The following is a 17190-nucleotide window of genomic DNA, read 5'->3' as shown; positions in this document are numbered from 1 at the left end:
TCGGTAATTAAGAGTTGGACAATATCGGAATATCGGCAAAAAAGCCATTCTCGGACATCTCTAGTTATAAGGCATCAAAAATAAGCCCACAAGGTAGTGTAAATAAGCAAAAAACTAAAGTCTTCAGTAGGGATGATGTTTGATAAGGAATTATCGAGTTCGAGCCTATTATCGAATCCTCTTATCGAACCGATTCCTTATCGATTCTCTTATCGAGTCCAGATAGGTTGTTGTATATGGAAAAACACACAATATTTGGTTTAACAAAAGCTCACTTTTATTATATAATGAAAAAATTAAATCTAATAAATAAATAAATATTGACTGCTACCCACCTAAAAAAATAAAATAAAATAAATAAATATTGACTGTTGTTACCAAAGTATATTAAGTGGGATTTTTCAGAGAAACAAATATATACAGTAACACAAAAACAAGCTGTCTCTGTGATCACTATAGGTGTATAAATAATAATATAGTGTTCAATAAAATCAGTCCCTTGGGCACAAAACTGAAAATAATACAGCTCTCCAAAAAGTGCACTTCTGCTGCTATTGGAACATAACTGCTTGTTATGATGCTTTGACATTTTTGCACTTTATTTCTTTATTGAAAGAACATTCTATGAAGAGAAAAGTTGTTTGCAAATGTGGTTACAATGCTAAAAAATGAAAAGTTAAAGCTAAAAAAAGAAATACACTTTATTGAGTTAACATTATTTCTTTATAGGGGGAAAAATGTTATGAGCTAGAGAATATAACAACTACACTACCCAGCATGCAACGGGAGTTACGAGCATGCGCGGTAGCCCCGAAAAGTGTTGCGTGTTGCCACGCTGTGAAAGTAAACGTCAAAAACTCCGCCAACACGCCTCGTCTGCATTATTTATAATTAGACAGACAACACATCTACAGTGTGATTTTGTAACGTTTACAAGGAAAGAAAAACAAAAGTACAAAAAGGGAGACGTGTTGTATATATATGTATGTGCTGCGGTTGTTTTAAGAAGGTTGCGACAGCTGCCGTAAAGGAGGTGCGGTGCTAGCCTGGTTGCTATGTTTCCGGTTGGTCGTAGAAGTGTTGGTCATGTGTTTTACCCTGCTCAAATCTCTCAGTAAAGTTATTCGATGGATTATAGCTTTTGTTTTGAACTTTATTACACCTTGGAGCGCTTTTTCCCGTCCATTGTTTTCCTGCTTTCGCTATCTGCGCCTAATGACTGAGCTACGTGACGTCATTTCTTGTGATGTCTCACGGAGCATTTCTGGTCGAATAAAGAATCAACTCTTTTCCTTTACTATAGTGGTCTCGATAACGGGTACCGGTTCTCAAAAAGGGATTCGAGTCCGAGGACTCGGTTCTTTTCTTATCAAACCACCGGGAAAACCGGTTTCGAGTATCATCCCTAGTCTTCGGAGAACATCCCACTGATTCAGTGTTATAGTGAGTTCTCTACTTGATGACACAGCTTTGCAACACTTGATATTCTAGTTTCAAGCATGTTTTACTCAATGTAGCTCATCAAATCTCAGCAACAAGCTGTAATGTCTTACTGAGATCATTTAGGACCAAAACACTTAGTGAGAAGAATGATCTTATCAGACAGAAAATAAGCAGATATCAGCCTTATTTGAGATATTTACTCTTACTTAGATTGCAGTTTTTGCAGTGTGTATAAAACAACTTGCAGTGCAGTCTTTGTCAAAACATTTTTTGGATCTGCAGCTCAGAACCATACGCGGCCAAACAGACTAAAAGAAGTTGAATGTGATATTTTTTTTTCCCCCCCGGGTCCACAGCTGGTTCTGATCTCTATCCTGATGTCCAGGAACCGGCCTTAGCAACAGTTGCCACCAGCTACCTTGCACTGTAATGGCATGTCGGGCCTAGCAGAGAAATGGCACTTTGCACACACCGAGCTGTTTGCTTTACTCTATTCCCATGACGGCTAGAAAGTGGAGTCGTGTTTCCGCCGCCGAATAAAACACACTTTTGTTCCCCCGCCCTTCGGTGGAGGGCTGTGAATGTAGTCACAGCCCTCACAACAAGTGTGAGAGTCGTGTTTTTTAAGTCAACACAGCATTTATGCACCGGAGGAAACTCACCTTGACCACTCCTTCGCCGTGCATGGTGATGCAGTTGTTGGACTCCTTGGACAACTGGTGCAGGGCCATCACCGTACTGTGGCGGACTTTCATGTCTTGGGACTTCAAGTAGAGCACGAGCGGGGGCACCACTCCCGCCTCCCCGAAGGCCGCCCGGTTGTTGCGCCAGGAGCAGCACTGGGCGATGGCCTGAGCCAGGTGGCAGCGGAGCATGTCGTTGGGCTGGGTGGACAACAGGAGACCATGAAGCTCAGAGGTCAATTCAAAGGGAAAACTCTACTACAGAAATCGCTTGTCTTATTAGCCGGATTGATGACGCACAAAGAAAAGCGTTGTATTGACTTACATTGTCAGTCAGCTTGGCCAGAAGGGAGACGACCTCATAGTCCGTCAGGACGGCCAGGTTGTACTTGTCTTTGGCTATTCTGGCCACCACGGCACACATGCTCGCCAGGACCTTGTCGTCAGGGGACTTCAGTAAGTCAATCACCAGCTCCATAGCGCCCATCAGCGAGCTCACCATTTCCCCTGCTTCCTAAAACCAAAGCAATTTAGTGTCAAGGTTTTGTCAAAATGTGCCTTTTTGAGTTATCTAAAGCAGGCACACAACATTGATACAATGTTGACTATACATGTGTTTGTTTGTTTTTAAACTGACTTCTAAACCACGTTGCAAAATAGTTGTATTTGTAAATTGTTACCACGATGATGTCTAACGTTGGAGCCACGTTGTTGAAATTACCAAATTTCAATGGTCAAAATCTGCTTCTTTCTACTCCTTTTCGAACATGTTGAAAAGAAACTGGAAATTGTGATGTATCATGTTGTATGCTTGCATGTTCGAAATAAACTCAAACTCAAACTCAAACGTTACAACCCAACATTGAGTAAACGTTGTCAAAAAGCATGTTGTTTCAACGTTGTATTTGTGTTGTAGAATATTTATTGGGAAATGACCAAAATTCAATGGTCAGATCAACATCACAACCTAACATTGATTAAACGTTGTCAAAAAGCATGTTGTTTCCACAATGTATTTGTGTTGTAGAATATTGGTTGGGAAATGACCAAATTTCAATGTCAAATCAACGTCACAACCTGGCATTGAGTAAACGTTAAAAGGTATGTTGTTTCTACGTTGTATTTGTGTGGTAGAATATTGGTTGGGAAATGACCAAAATTTAATGGTCAGAATCAACGTCACAACCTGACATTGATTAAAGGTCGTCAAAAAGTATGTTGTTTCAACGTTGTATTTGCGTTGTAGAATATTAGTTGGGAAATGACAAAATTTCAACGATCAAATCAACGTCAGAACCCAACATTGATTAAACGTTGTCAAAAAGCATGTTGGTTCAACATTGTATTTGTGTTGTAGAATATTGGTTGGGAAATGACCAAATTTCAATGTCAAATCAACGTCACAACCCAACATTGATTAAACGTTGTAAAAAAGTATGTTGGTTCAACATTGTATTTGTGTTGTAGAATATTGGTGGAGAAATGACCAAAATTCAATGGTCAGATCAACGTCAGAACCTGACATTGAGTAAACGTTGTTAAAAGGTATGTTGTTTCAACGTTGTATTTGTGTTGTAGAATATTGGTTGGGAAATTACCAAAATTCAATAGTCAGATCAACATCACAACCTGACATTGAGTAAGTGTTGTTAAAAGGTATGTTGTTTCAACGTTGTATTTGTGTGGCAGAATATTGGTTGGGAAATGACCAAAATTCAATGGCCAAATCAACGTCAGAACCCAACATTGATTAAACGTTGTCAAAAAGCATGTTGTTTCAACGTTGTATTTGCGTTGTATAATATTAGTTGGGAAATGACCAAATTTCAACGATCAAATCAACGTCAGAACCCAACATTGATTAAACGTTGTCAAAAAGTATGTTGTTTCAACGTTGTATTTATGTTGTAGTATATTGGTTGGGAAATGACCAAAATTCAATGGTCAGATCAACGTCAGAACCTGACATTGAGTAAACGTTGTTAAAAGGTATGTTGTTTCAACGTTGTATTTGTGTGGTAGAATATTGGTTGGGAAATGACCAAAATTCAATGGTCAAATCAACATCACAACCCAACATTGATTAAACATTGTCAAAAAGCATGTTGTTTCTACGTTGTATTTGTGTTGTAGAATATTGGTTGGGAAATTACCTGAATTCAATGGTAACATCAACGTCACAACCTGACATTGAGTAAACGTTGTTAAAAGGTATGTTGTTTTAACGTTGTATTTGTGTGGTAGAATATTGGTTGGGAAATGACCAAAATTCAATGGTCAGATCAACATCACAACCCGACATTGAGTAAAAGTTGTCAAAAAGCATGTTGTTCCAATGTCAGATTTGAGTTGCTCAACGTCAGGACCCAATTCAACAAGTTCTGTGGGGCCGCTAGCAAACACAAAGAAGTGTTAATTTTGTAGAAATGATCCGGATCGGGCCTAAAACCGAATTAGTTTCCGACATTCCCTGAAAGTTTCATTAAAATCAGTCCATAACTTTTTGAGATGACTATTCGGGATCGGTTCCTCGTGTTTCGTTTCCTGGGAATCACTTGCCAGTTTTGTGAAGGATTCCTCTATGGATCCCTGTGGGCGTGCATGATGTCACCACGAAACTAACGCTGAGTAAGGATGGAAAGGAGTTATGAAAGGGTGGCAACTTGCTCTACTTGAAACGTGGATATTTATTTAGATACATTTGAATGAATGACGCATTTTCGATTAGAGCATCTCCAACACTTTAGCCATCTCTTTATCCAAGTGACAACTGAAATGTTTAGCAGGATCCAAAATGCAATAGGAATTGTGAACATCTTATCCATTCCCAACCAACCAACTAACCAACCAACCACCAACCAACCCACCCACCAACCCACCAACCAACCAACTAACCCACCAACCAACCAACCCACCAACCAACCAACCAACCAACCCACCAACCAACCAACCAACCAACCCACCCACCAAGCAAGCAAGGGGCAACAATGCAATAAGTTCTTGGGAAAGTAACATGTAAACAATGTTATTATGGTCTGTCTTGCTGAACAAGTGGAATGGACGCCACTTTATTGTGCATTCATTAAGACACCTGGCATTAGAAGTTCTCCCACATGGGATCAATCCACTTCCACTTTATTGCTGCTTTCTCCAGCCAGGCCTGCTTTCTTGTCAGCACCTCCACTTTTCATGTCCTCATTCTTTCCGGGCCACTGTCGAAATGTTGAACAGATTTAGCGTGGTTTTGCGTACAGCTGCACTCTCTCTTTAGGATCCACTGTGGACTTGAGCTGTACAGATGTCATGTGTGCAATACAGATGTCATGTGTGCTATACAGATGTCATGTGTGCTATACAGATGTCATGTGTGCTATACAGATGTCATGTGTGCAGACAGCTACAGAAGCACTACATGTGGATGCATCTGATGTTATGCTAACTGTAATACAGGGAACATGTCCCGATACCAATATTTTGGTGCCGGTACCAAAATGTATTTATTGTCATTTAGTCCTTAAATAAAATAGTGAACATACTCGAAAACTTGTCTTTTAGTAGTAAGTAAACAAACAAAGACTCCTAATTAGTCTGCAGTAACATATTGTGTCATTTATACACCTATTATTTTGAGGGACAAACTGTAAAAATGTATTATTAATCTACTTGTTCATTTACTGTTAATATCGGCTTACTTTCTCTTTTAACATGTTCTATCTACACTTCTGTTCAAATGCAATAATCACTTATTCTTCTCTTCTTTGATACTTTACATGAGTTTTGGATGATACCACACATTTAGGTATGGATCCGATACCAAGTAGTTACAGGATCATACATTGGTCATAAAAGTCTTCATGTGTGCAGTGACAGATTTACTGAGAGTATAAACATAGTATGAATTAAAAAAAAACTAAAAAAGATTTTGTAACGATAAAAAATATTGATGTAATTATAGTAGTATCGACTAGATACGCTCCTGTACTTGGTATCATTACAGTGGATGTCAGGCGTAGATCCACCCATGGCGTTTGTTTACATTGTGATGCCAGTAGTGAAGCATGTTTAGCTATTCCTCATCCTGCAGTGATAATGCTACTTGTAAGAAACTCACTTTATTTGTCGCCATGGAGGCCAGGATTAGTGATTTAGAAGTAGCTAAAACACTGCGGATGGACGTTAGCCGCTAGCTAGCTAGCCATGTCTTAAAGCACCTTCCTGAGGGCGTTTCAGTGTCATACCTGTATCGTTAGTTTTTAGACGAAAATGCATCCGTTCTCCCTTTTCTGTCTACAAACTGTGTCTGCTTGTAAGTACTCTGTGATTGTGCGCTGCTGAACATGCTCCTCTGCTGGTAAAAGCAGCAATGTCACTACGTGACGACGACGCGCCGTCATGCCCGTTAAAAAAAAGGTGGGTAGGGGGGAAACCGGTACTTTTTAGAGGCGATATACTGTAGTACCGAATATGATTAATTAGTATCGCGGTACTATGCTAGTACCAGTATACCGTACAACCCTAGTATATTCTATTGGAGGTGCGGCATTCATTCATGTGAGTGGACTCTCCAATTAATTCCTATCTATTAGAGTAAGTCCTCTATGACAGAGGTCCACAACCACCGGTCCGGGGACCGGTACCAATCCATGACACATTTCCTGCATACATTTATAAATGACCACATATTCTCAGACTTAACTTCCGCCTGTCCCACGAGACACACCGATAGTTTTGTTTATCGATGTATAAAACACCCGGTAGAAAGTCGACATTTGTATCAATGTATAAAACACCCGGTAGAAAGTCGACATTTGATATATTTCTTATTAGGGATGTCCGATAATATCGGCCTGCTGATATTATCGGCCGATAAATGCGTTAAAATGTAATATCGGAAATTATCGGTATCGGTTTTTTTGTTATCGGTATCGTTTTTTTTAATTTTTTTTAAAAATTTATTTTATAAATCAACATAAAAAACACAAGATACACTTACAATTAGTGCACCAACCCAAAAAACCTCCCTCCCCCATTTCTTTTTGTTATCAATATTCTGGTTCCTACATTATATATCAATACAGTCTGCAAGGGATACAGTCCGTAAGCACACATGATTGTGCGTGCTGCTGCTCCACTAATAATACTAACCTTTAACAGTTAATTTTACTCATTTTCATTAATTACTAGTTTCTATGTAACTGTTTTTATATTGTTTTACTTTCTTTTTTATTCAAGAAAATGTTTTTAATTTTATCTTATTTTATTACTTTTTTTTAAAAAGTACCTTATCTTCACCATACATGGTTGTCCAAATTAGGCATAATAATGTGTTAATTCCACGACTGCATACTGTATATTGGTTGATATCGGTATCGGTTGATATCGGTTGGACAATATCGGATATCGGCAAAAAGCCATTATCGGACATCCCTATTTCCTATATCTTTGTTAGATGGGACCATGCACATTATTGAAATGTGCTACATCACAGGTGTCAAACTCAAGGCCCGGGGGCCAAATCTGGCCCCGCCACATCATTTTATATTTGGCCCTCGAAATATGCGTTAGTGAAGTACCAATAAATGTATTAGTTTTTCCCATTTTGACAAGTACGGCATGAAACTGCATAACTTTAATGGTATCCAATATCGCAAAAAATGTTATTGTCATGCTTTCCAAAATATAAATAAATATCTGCTTGACTTATAATTAGGGATGTCCGATAATATCGGACTGCCGATATTATCGGCCAATAAATGCTTTAAAATGTGATATCGGAAATTATCGGTATCGGTTTCAAAAAGTAAATTTTATTACTTTTTTAAAACGCGGCTGTGTACACGGACGTAGGGAGAAGTACAGATCGGGAGGACATCCGCACCATACCACCACATAAACACAACAGAACAAATACCCAGAACCCCTGGCAGCACTAACTCTTCCGGGACGCTACAATATACACTCCCCCCGTTACCTCCTACCCCCCACCCAACCAGTAATGCACTTTGTGACTTCAATAATAAATATGGCAGTGCCATGTTGGCATTTTTTTCCATAACTCGAGTTGATTTATTTTGGAAAACCTTGTTACTTTGTTTAATGCATCCAGCGGGGCATCACAACAAAATTAGGCATAATAATGTGTTAATTCCACCACTGTATATATCGGTATCGGTTGATATCGGTATCGGTAATTAAGAGTTGGACAATATCGGGATATCAGATATCGGCAAAAAAGCCATTATCGGACATCTCTACTTATAAGGCATCAAAAATAAGCCCACAAGTTAGCGAAAATAAGCAAAAAACTAGAGTCTTCAGAGTACATCGCACTGATTATGTTATAGTGAGTTGTATTTCTCTTCCCCTTTCTTCGCTGTATTTATATGACACACGTGGTAGGGATGATGTTTGATAAGGAATTATCGAGTTCGAGCCTATTATCGAATCCTCTTATCGAACCGATTCCTTATCGATTCTCTTATGGAGTCCAGATAGGTTGTTGTATATGGAAAAAACACACAATATTTGGTTTAACAAAAGCCCACTTTTATTATATAATAAAAAAATAAAATCTAATAAATAAATAAATATTGACTGTTACCCACCTAAAAAAATAAAATAAAATAAATAAATATTGACTGTTGTTACCCAAAGTATATTAAGTGGGATTTTTCAGAGAAACAAATATATACAGTAACACAAAAACAACCTGTCTCTGTGATCACTATAGGTGTATAAATAATAATATAGTGTTAAATAAAATCAGTCCCTTGGGCACAAAACTGAAAATAATACAGCTCTCCAAAAAGTGCACTTCTGCTGCTATTGGAACATAACTGTTTGTTATGATGCTTTGACATTTTTGCACTTTATTTCTTTATTGAAAGAACATTCTATGAAGAGAAAAGTTCTTTGCAAATGTGGTTACAATGCTAAAAAATGAAAAGTTAAAGCTAAAAAAAGAAATACACTTTATTGAGTTAACATTATTTCTTTATAGGGGGAAAAATGTTATGAGCGAGAGAATACAACAACTACACTACCCAGCATGCAACGGGAGTGACGAGCATGCGCGGTAGCCCCGAAAAGTGTTGCATGTTGCCACGCTGTGAAAGTAAACGTCAAGAACTCAGCCAACACGCCTCGTCTGCATTATTTATAATTAGACAGACGACACATCTACAGTGTGATTTTGTTTTGTTTACAAGGAAAGAAAAACAAAAGTTAAAAAAGGGAGATGTGTTGTATATATATGTATGTGCTGCGGTTGTTTTAAGAACGTTGCGACAGCTGCCGTAAAGGAGGTGCGGTGCTAGCCTGGTTGCTATGTTTCCGGTTGGTCGTAAAAGTGTTGGTCATGTGTTTTACCCTGCTCAAATCTCTCAGTAAAGTTATTTGATGGATTATAGCTTTTGTTTTGAACTTTATTACACCTTGGAGCGCTTTTTCCCGTCCATTGTTTTCCTGCTTTCGCTATCTGCGCCTAATGACTGAGCTACGTGACGTCATTTCTTGTGATGTCCCACGGAGCATTTCTGGTCGGGACGGGATTCGAATAAAGAATCAACTCTTTTCCTTTACTATAGTGGTCTCGATAACGGGTACCGGTTCTCAAAAAGGGATTTGAGTCCGAGGACTCGGTTCTTTTCTTATCAAACAACCGGGAAAACCGTGGTGCATGAGAATAAGGCCGGTATTAAAGCGGCCCCTGCTGCAAATAAAGGTTGGGGAACTCAGCTCTATGGTGCTGTCGTTTAATTGTCATTTATAAATGTCCTTACATAATAGAACTGTTGCAACAAACTTAACTGGTCTGGGATTTAAAGCAAAGAGGTGACATTTACAGCTCTTACCCCCAGAGAACTTCTCACAGTTCAGATTCATGATCCGAGTCAGTACCACAGAACTCGTACCCACTTATGGAGCAACCATCTACCAAAACCAGAGTCTGGTAGGGAGCTCTAAAAGAACCACAGCGGAAGCGCTGCCAGGGCAGTTGGCTTGACTGGAGCTTGGCACATTAGCGCACTCTTAAAATACTACTGCTAGATTGCAGAAGGTGGCTAGTTTTAAATCTAAATAGCCTGCATGGGCATAAGTACACAACTTAAGACTCTTGTGGGGAGACTTTCCACTACAAAATGCTGGAGTGTGTCTGGGGAATGTTTGTCCATTCATTGATTTTTTTAAAGGTCCCTCGAGAGTTATATTCCGGTTCATCCTGAAGTTTTTGTGTCGGGGTTGCGGTCTGGACCCTTGAGCAGCACTTTGCCAAATGTAGAACCCCGGTTTAGTTGCAGTTGAGTTAGTATGCTGCTGAGTTGTAGCCAGGACGCAGTCTATGAGTCCTGTGATGCCTTGCCAAGGGGATGAGCAATGTGTGAGCAGTGAAGTGTAGAAAAGTGGGCGGGCGGGGGTGGCGGGTGTTGGGTGTCCAAGGCCGGCCAGACAACCCTTCCAAACACACACAGGAAGCTCTTCTTCAGGAATACTGATGATGGCTGGCCGGTAGTCCCGGCGACAGAGGAAGCTCTCTTAAGCCACCAGCTGCGATGCGACTAGCGCTGAATCTCTTTCATGGCCTGCATAGACCCCCAGACGGGAAAACTGCTCTCGGCAAGTATCAAATGAAATAGATAAGACTTTATCGTGGGTTTTAGGCCCGGTCTATATTAAGCCGAATAAGTCCTGATACGTCCCAAGAGCTAGTTTATGTAGCCGAGGATCAGACCACCAAGTGCCCTGCCTTCGGCTGCCGCCCAGCTCACGCTGCACCCGACCTCTATGACCCCTCCCATGAGTGGTGAGCCCATTGGAGGGGGGACCCACGTTGCCTCTTCGGGCTGATGGGACAGGCACCAGGCGCTCGCCATCGTGCCCCACCTCCGGAGCCCCGGTTTAACCGAGTGCGGGCGAGAGAAATCTAGGTCCTCGAGTTGTACTTTTCATAAAGGTCTTTGAGCTGCTCTTTGTCTGATCCCTCACCTAGGACCTGTTTGTCTTGGGAGACCTCTTACAGGGGGCATAGAAGCCCCCGGACAACATAGCCCCTAGGACAGGGGTGGGCAATTAATTTTTTACCGGGGGCCACATGAGCAACCTGAGCACTGCTGGAGGGCCACACCGACAATATTTCAATTAAAAATTTTGCTCAAATTAATCTTGATATACCATAAGATAAATAATAACAATAATAATAATTTCATTTAACCTAACTTAACTTTATACAAAAGCAGGATGCTTTTGATGGTTTTATTTTTAACACTGTCTTAGACAACACTTCCTGATGTATAATACGATGCAAAAATGTCCATTTCTGTCACTTTACCCTGCATCCTCTTTAAAAGTCCAACATTTTTCCCCGTCAGATTTGGACCACCATCTGTTGTCACACCTGCCAGCTTGTCCCATTTCAGTCCTAACATATCCAAACACGCATTTACCTATGTGAACACGTCATTACCTGTGGTTGTCTCTTTAATTGACTGCATGGCCGCCAGCTCCTCCGTGCTTTGAAAGTCTGCAGTTATCCCACGTAAGAAGATGAGCAGCTGGGCGGTGTCACGTACATCGCAGCTCTCATCCAAAGCCAGCTAAAAACAGTCAAACCGTTCTGTTCTTCAGCTGAAGCTCCAAGTTTCCAGCGATGGTCTCAACCCGCCTCGTTACAGTGCGTCGGGAGAGTGACACGTTCTCAAATGCGCCCCTCTTCTCCGGGCACATCAGCGCAACAGAGTCCAATAAGCACTCCTTAATAAACTCTCCGTCAGAAAACGCCTTACTTTTTCTGGCGATTTTGTGAGAAATTACGAAACTTGTCCTGACGGCTGCATTCTGGGGGGGGTGAAATTTGGCAAAAAGTCCTAGTTGGGTTTGCAGTTTTACCATCAACGCATCAGCCTCCCTTGCACGCGCTTCATCAGACAGATTCCGGTATTTTTCCTCGCGCTTCGTCGTGTAGTGGCGATTCAAATGATATTCTTTAAAGACAACAACCTGTGTACCACAAATTAAGCACACGGCTTTACCTTTCATTTCTGTAAAGAAATACTTGGCAGTCCATGTCTTGTTGAAAACACGCCATTCGTCATCAACTTTTCTCTTTTTAGCGTCTTGGGGCTAACCGGGCATCACTTGTCGCTGTGCACCTTCACTCACAGGTTACACCCGAACATACGCCCATAAATAACACTTTTCAAAATAAAAGCAGCACAGTTGTATTGCATGCACGACATAGATGTTTTTTTGAATTTATTTTGTCATTTGTGATTGCCGCTGTTCACATTCACTCACAATCGCGCACGAGCATACGTCCACACGGAAGTAATACAAATAACGCTTTTCAAAACAAAAGCAGCACCGTTGTATTGCACACTCGACATAAGATACTTTTTGAAATTTATTTTGTAATTTATGATTGGCCTCACGCGGGGCGGACAGGGACGCACAAAGGGTGGCCGAATGCCCAGGTCTGCCCTAGGATCTGCCTCGGGATCCCCCGGGAGGAGCTGGATGAAGTGGCTGGGGAGAGGGAAGTCTGGGCTTCTCTGCTTAGGCTGCTGCCCCCGCCACCCGACCTCGGATAAGCGGAAGAAAATGGATGGATGGATGGAACTCCTGATACGAATAACTATTTACAGTAACCCATTGTTTAAGGTTCCACTCCTTGGGAATTTTTTTTACCCGGGTAAGTGCGCCGTCTATTTCTTGAATCTCCGGCTCGTAGCTTGGTGTGGACTCACTGATTGTTTATAGACCGTTTTGGGTAAGTTAAAAGTTTAAAGGCCTACTGAAATGAAATTTTTTTATTCAAACGGGGATAGCGGATCCATTCTGTGTCATACTTGATCATTTTGCGATATTGCCATATTTTTGCTGACGATTACCCCATTAATTTGAGCGAGGATGAAAGATTTGTGGATGAGGAACGTTAGAGTGACGGACTAGAATGCAGTGAAATACATGTTTTTTTCCGCTCTGACCGTAACTTAGGTACAAGATGGCTCATTGGATTCCACACGCTCTCCTTTTTCTATTGTGGATCACGGATTTGTATTTTAAACCACCTCGGATACTATATCCTCTTGAAAATGAGAGTCGAGAACGCGAAATGGACATTCACGGTGCCTTTTATCTCCACGACAATACATCGACAAAGCTCTTTAGCATGAGCTAACGTGATAGCATCTGTCTCAAATGCAGATGGAAACAAAATAAATAAGTCCCTGACTGGAAGGATAGACAGAAGATCAACAATACTATTAAACCATGGACATGTAACTACACAGTTAATAGATCTCAGCCCGGCAAAGCTTAACAATGCTGTTGCTAACGACGCTAAGGCTAACTTAGCAACCGGACCTCACAGAGCTATGATAAAAACATTAGCGCTCCACCTACGCCAGCTAGCCCTCATCTGCTCATCAACACCCGTGCTCACCTGCGTTCCAGCGATCGACGGTACGACGAAGGACGTGCGGTGGGCGGCTAGCATCGGCTAGGCGTCTGCTGTCCAAGTAAGTAGTCATTGTTGTGTTGCTACAGCCAGCCGCTAATACACCGATCCCACCTACAACGTTCTTCTTTGCAGCCTCCATTGTTCATTAAACAAATTGCAAAAGATTCACCAACAAAGATGTCCAGAATACTGTGGAATTATGAAATGAAAACAGAGCTTTTTTGTATTGTATTCAATGGGGAAGGCATACCTCTGTTCCCCTGGCTACGTCACGCGCATACGTCACCCTCCAAAGGCTTTTTCAACCGGAAATTTAGTCCACTTGAAGGATGTTGACGATTGGAGTTAGTGCTTCATAGTTCGTGTATGACAGTAAGTGTGCGGGCCTGTCAATATCTGTTCTGGGGCAGCAGAATCCATTAAATATTCAAAGTTCTCATAAATTCAATATAAAGCTGCAAAATCGAAACACATGTATTTATTCTATCGGAATGAATGCGGGGCCAAAAACAACTATATCAGTTTCCTTATTGCGATGGGTAAAAAAAAGCAATTTCAAAAAACATGTTCATGAATTTAGCTCAGAATTGGCAGAAAGGAGATCTGGACAAACATTGTCAAACTTTATTAGTCTTCAAAAGCCGCCCTGCTATTCCTCCATATGGTGGCCATGCATCACTTTCACAGTGCTTCAGAAACTGCAGCCAACTACAGAAACAGAAGAAGTGCTTCGACCAGAGACACCCATCTGGGCCAGATTAACAGATGATCTCCTAAACAAGTTGTTTTCATTTCTATTCTTCCAATAGTGGTTAGAGTGTCCGCCCTGAGATGGGTAGGTCGCCAGTTCAAACCCCGGCCGAGTCATACCAAAGACTATAAAAATGGGAGCCATTACCTCCCTGCTTGGCACTCAGCATCAAGGGTTGGAATTGGGGGTTAAATCACCAAAAAATTATTCCTGGGCGCGGCCACCGCTGCTGCTCACTGCTCCCCTCACCTCCCAGGGGGTGATCAAGGGTGATGGGTCAAGTGCAGAGAATAATTTCGCCACAGCTAGTGTGTGTGTGACTATCATTGGTACTTTAACTCTAACTTTATATATATATAATACATTAACTATATTTTTTTTTACATAAGCTGCAAAAAAAATATTCAAATTTGACTTTAAAAACTGGCAGCTCAGTCACCAGAATTTTACAGTAAAAGCAGTTTTTTTTGCAGCAGCATTTAAAAAAATGGAATAAATGGAATAGAGAAACAATACCACTGTTTTAGTGGTCAAATTCAAGCAACAGGGCTGCCAGATTTATGTTTTTACCGTAAAATCTTGTTTTAATGGTTTTTTTTTTGTTTTGTTTTTATTGTTTTAGTGTCTTGCTGTATATGGAAAAAACAGTACCAAAGTTGATTTTATGGTAAAAAACTCAAGTCGGCGGAATTTAACCGTAAAACCCCGGCCGAGTCATACCAAAGACTATAAAAATGGGAGCCATTACCTCCCTGCTTGGCACTCAGCATCAATGGTTGGAATTGGGGGTTAAAACGCCAAAAATGATTCCCGGGCGCGGCCACCGCTGCTGCTCACTGCTCCCCTCACCTCCCAGGGGGTGATCAAGGGTGATGGGTCAAGTGCAGAGAATAATTTCGCCACAGCTAGTGTGTGTGTGACAATCATTGGTTCTTTAACTCTAACTTTATATATATATATAATACATTAACAATATTTTTTTTTACATAAGCTGCAAAAAAAATATTCAAATTTGACTTTAAAAACTGGCAGCTCAGTCACCAGAATTTTACAGTAAAAGCAGGTTTTTTTTGCAGCATTTAAAAAAATGGAATAAATGGAATAGAGAAACAATACCACTGTTTTAGTGGTCAAATTCAAGCAACAGCGCTGCCAGTTTTATGTTTTTTACCGTAAAATCTTGTTTTAATGTTTTTTTGTTTGTTTTTTTATTGTTTTAGTGTCTTGCTGTATATGGAAAAAAACAGTACCAAAGTTGATTTTACGGTAAAAAACTCAAGTCGGCGGAATTTAACCGTAAAATCCCGGCCGAGTCATACCAAAGACTATAAAAGTGGGAGCCATTACCTCCCTGCTTGGCACTCAGCATCAAGGGTTGGAATTGGGGGTTGAATCACCAAAAATGATTCCCGGGCGCGGCCGCCGCTGCTGCTCACTGCTCCCCTCACCTCCCAGGGGGTGAACAAGGGTGATGGGTCAAGTGCAGAGAATAATTTCACCACACCTAGTGTGTGTGTGACAATCATTGGTACTTTAACTCTAACTTTATATATATATATAATACATTAAAAATATTTTTTTTTACATAAGCTGCAAAAATGTAGATACATGTAGATACGTAACATGTAGATACATAACATGTAGATACGTAACATGTAGATACATTAACATGTAGATACGTAACATGTAGATACGTAACATGTAGATACGTAACATGTAGATACGTAACAGGTAGATACATAACATGTAGATACATAACATGTAGATACGTAACAGGTAGATACGTAACAGGTAGATACGTAACAGGTAGATACATAACAGGTAGATACGTAACATGTAGATACGTAACATGTAGATACGTATCATGTGGATACGTAACATGTAGATACGTAACATGTAGATACGTAACATGTAGTTACGTAACATGTAGTTACGTAACATGTAGATAAGTAACATGTAGATACATAACATGAAGTTACGTAACATGTAGATACGTAACATGTAGATACGTAACATGTAGATACGTAACATGTAGTTACGTAACATGTAGATACGTAACATGTAGATACGTAACATGTAGATACGTAACATGTAGATACGTAACATGTAGATACGTAACATGTAGATACGTAACATGTAGATACGTAACATGTAGATACAAAACATGTAGATACGTAACATGTAGATACAAAACATGTAGATACGTAACATGTAGATACGTAACATGTAGATACGTAACATGTAGATACGTAACATGTAGATACAAAATGTGTACATACGTAACTTGTAGATATGCAACGTGTAGCTCCGCAACATGTAGTTACGTAACATGTAGATACGTAACATGTAGATATGTAACATGTAGATACGTAACATGTAGTTACGTAACATGTAGATACGTAACATGTAGATACATAACATGTAGATACGTAACATGTAGATACGTAACATGTAGATACATAACATGTAGATACGTAACATGTAGACACGTAACATGTAGATACAAAATGTGTACATACGTAACTTGTAGATACGCAACGTGTAGATCCGCAACATGTAGATACGTAACATGAAGATACAAAACGTGTACATATGTAATGTGTAGATACGTAACGTGTAGCTACGTAACATGTAGATACGTAACATGTAGATACAAAATGTGTACATACGTAACTTGTAGATACGCAACGTGTAGCTCCGCAACATGTAGATACGTAACATGTAGATACGTAACATGTAGATACAAAACGTGTACATACGTAATGTGTAGATACGTAACGTGTAGCTACGTAACATGTAGATACGTAACATGTAGATACAAAACGTGTACATACGTAACGTGTAGATACGCAACT

At 40.2% G+C, this 17190-nt stretch overlaps 1 protein-coding gene across 3 annotated transcripts in view; it reads right to left on the bottom strand.

Annotated features, from left to right (window-relative positions):
• The window catches only part of LOC133630512 (outer dynein arm-docking complex subunit 2-like), a 140647-nt gene that overhangs the window by 16066 nt on the left and 107391 nt on the right, over nucleotides 1–17190 (bottom strand). The window contains exons 19-20 of one of the 3 annotated variants that reach the window (XM_062022125.1): nucleotides 2452–2640; nucleotides 2106–2327 (exon numbers count right to left, since the gene is read on the bottom strand). In XM_062022125.1, the coding sequence (XP_061878109.1) occupies nucleotides 2106–2327; nucleotides 2452–2640 (411 nt within the window). Of the gene's footprint in view, nucleotides 1–1958; nucleotides 2328–2451; nucleotides 2641–17190 lie in introns of those variants that run through there. The other 2 variants (XM_062022124.1, XM_062022123.1) reach the window with 2 other exon arrangements.

Source organism: Entelurus aequoreus, linkage group LG15, assembly GCF_033978785.1.
Source record: "Entelurus aequoreus isolate RoL-2023_Sb linkage group LG15, RoL_Eaeq_v1.1, whole genome shotgun sequence".
Lineage (NCBI taxonomy): Eukaryota > Metazoa > Chordata > Actinopteri > Syngnathiformes > Syngnathidae > Entelurus > Entelurus aequoreus.
Note: the sequence above shows the minus strand (reverse complement) of the source record. Positions and strands in the feature narration are given on the sequence as shown.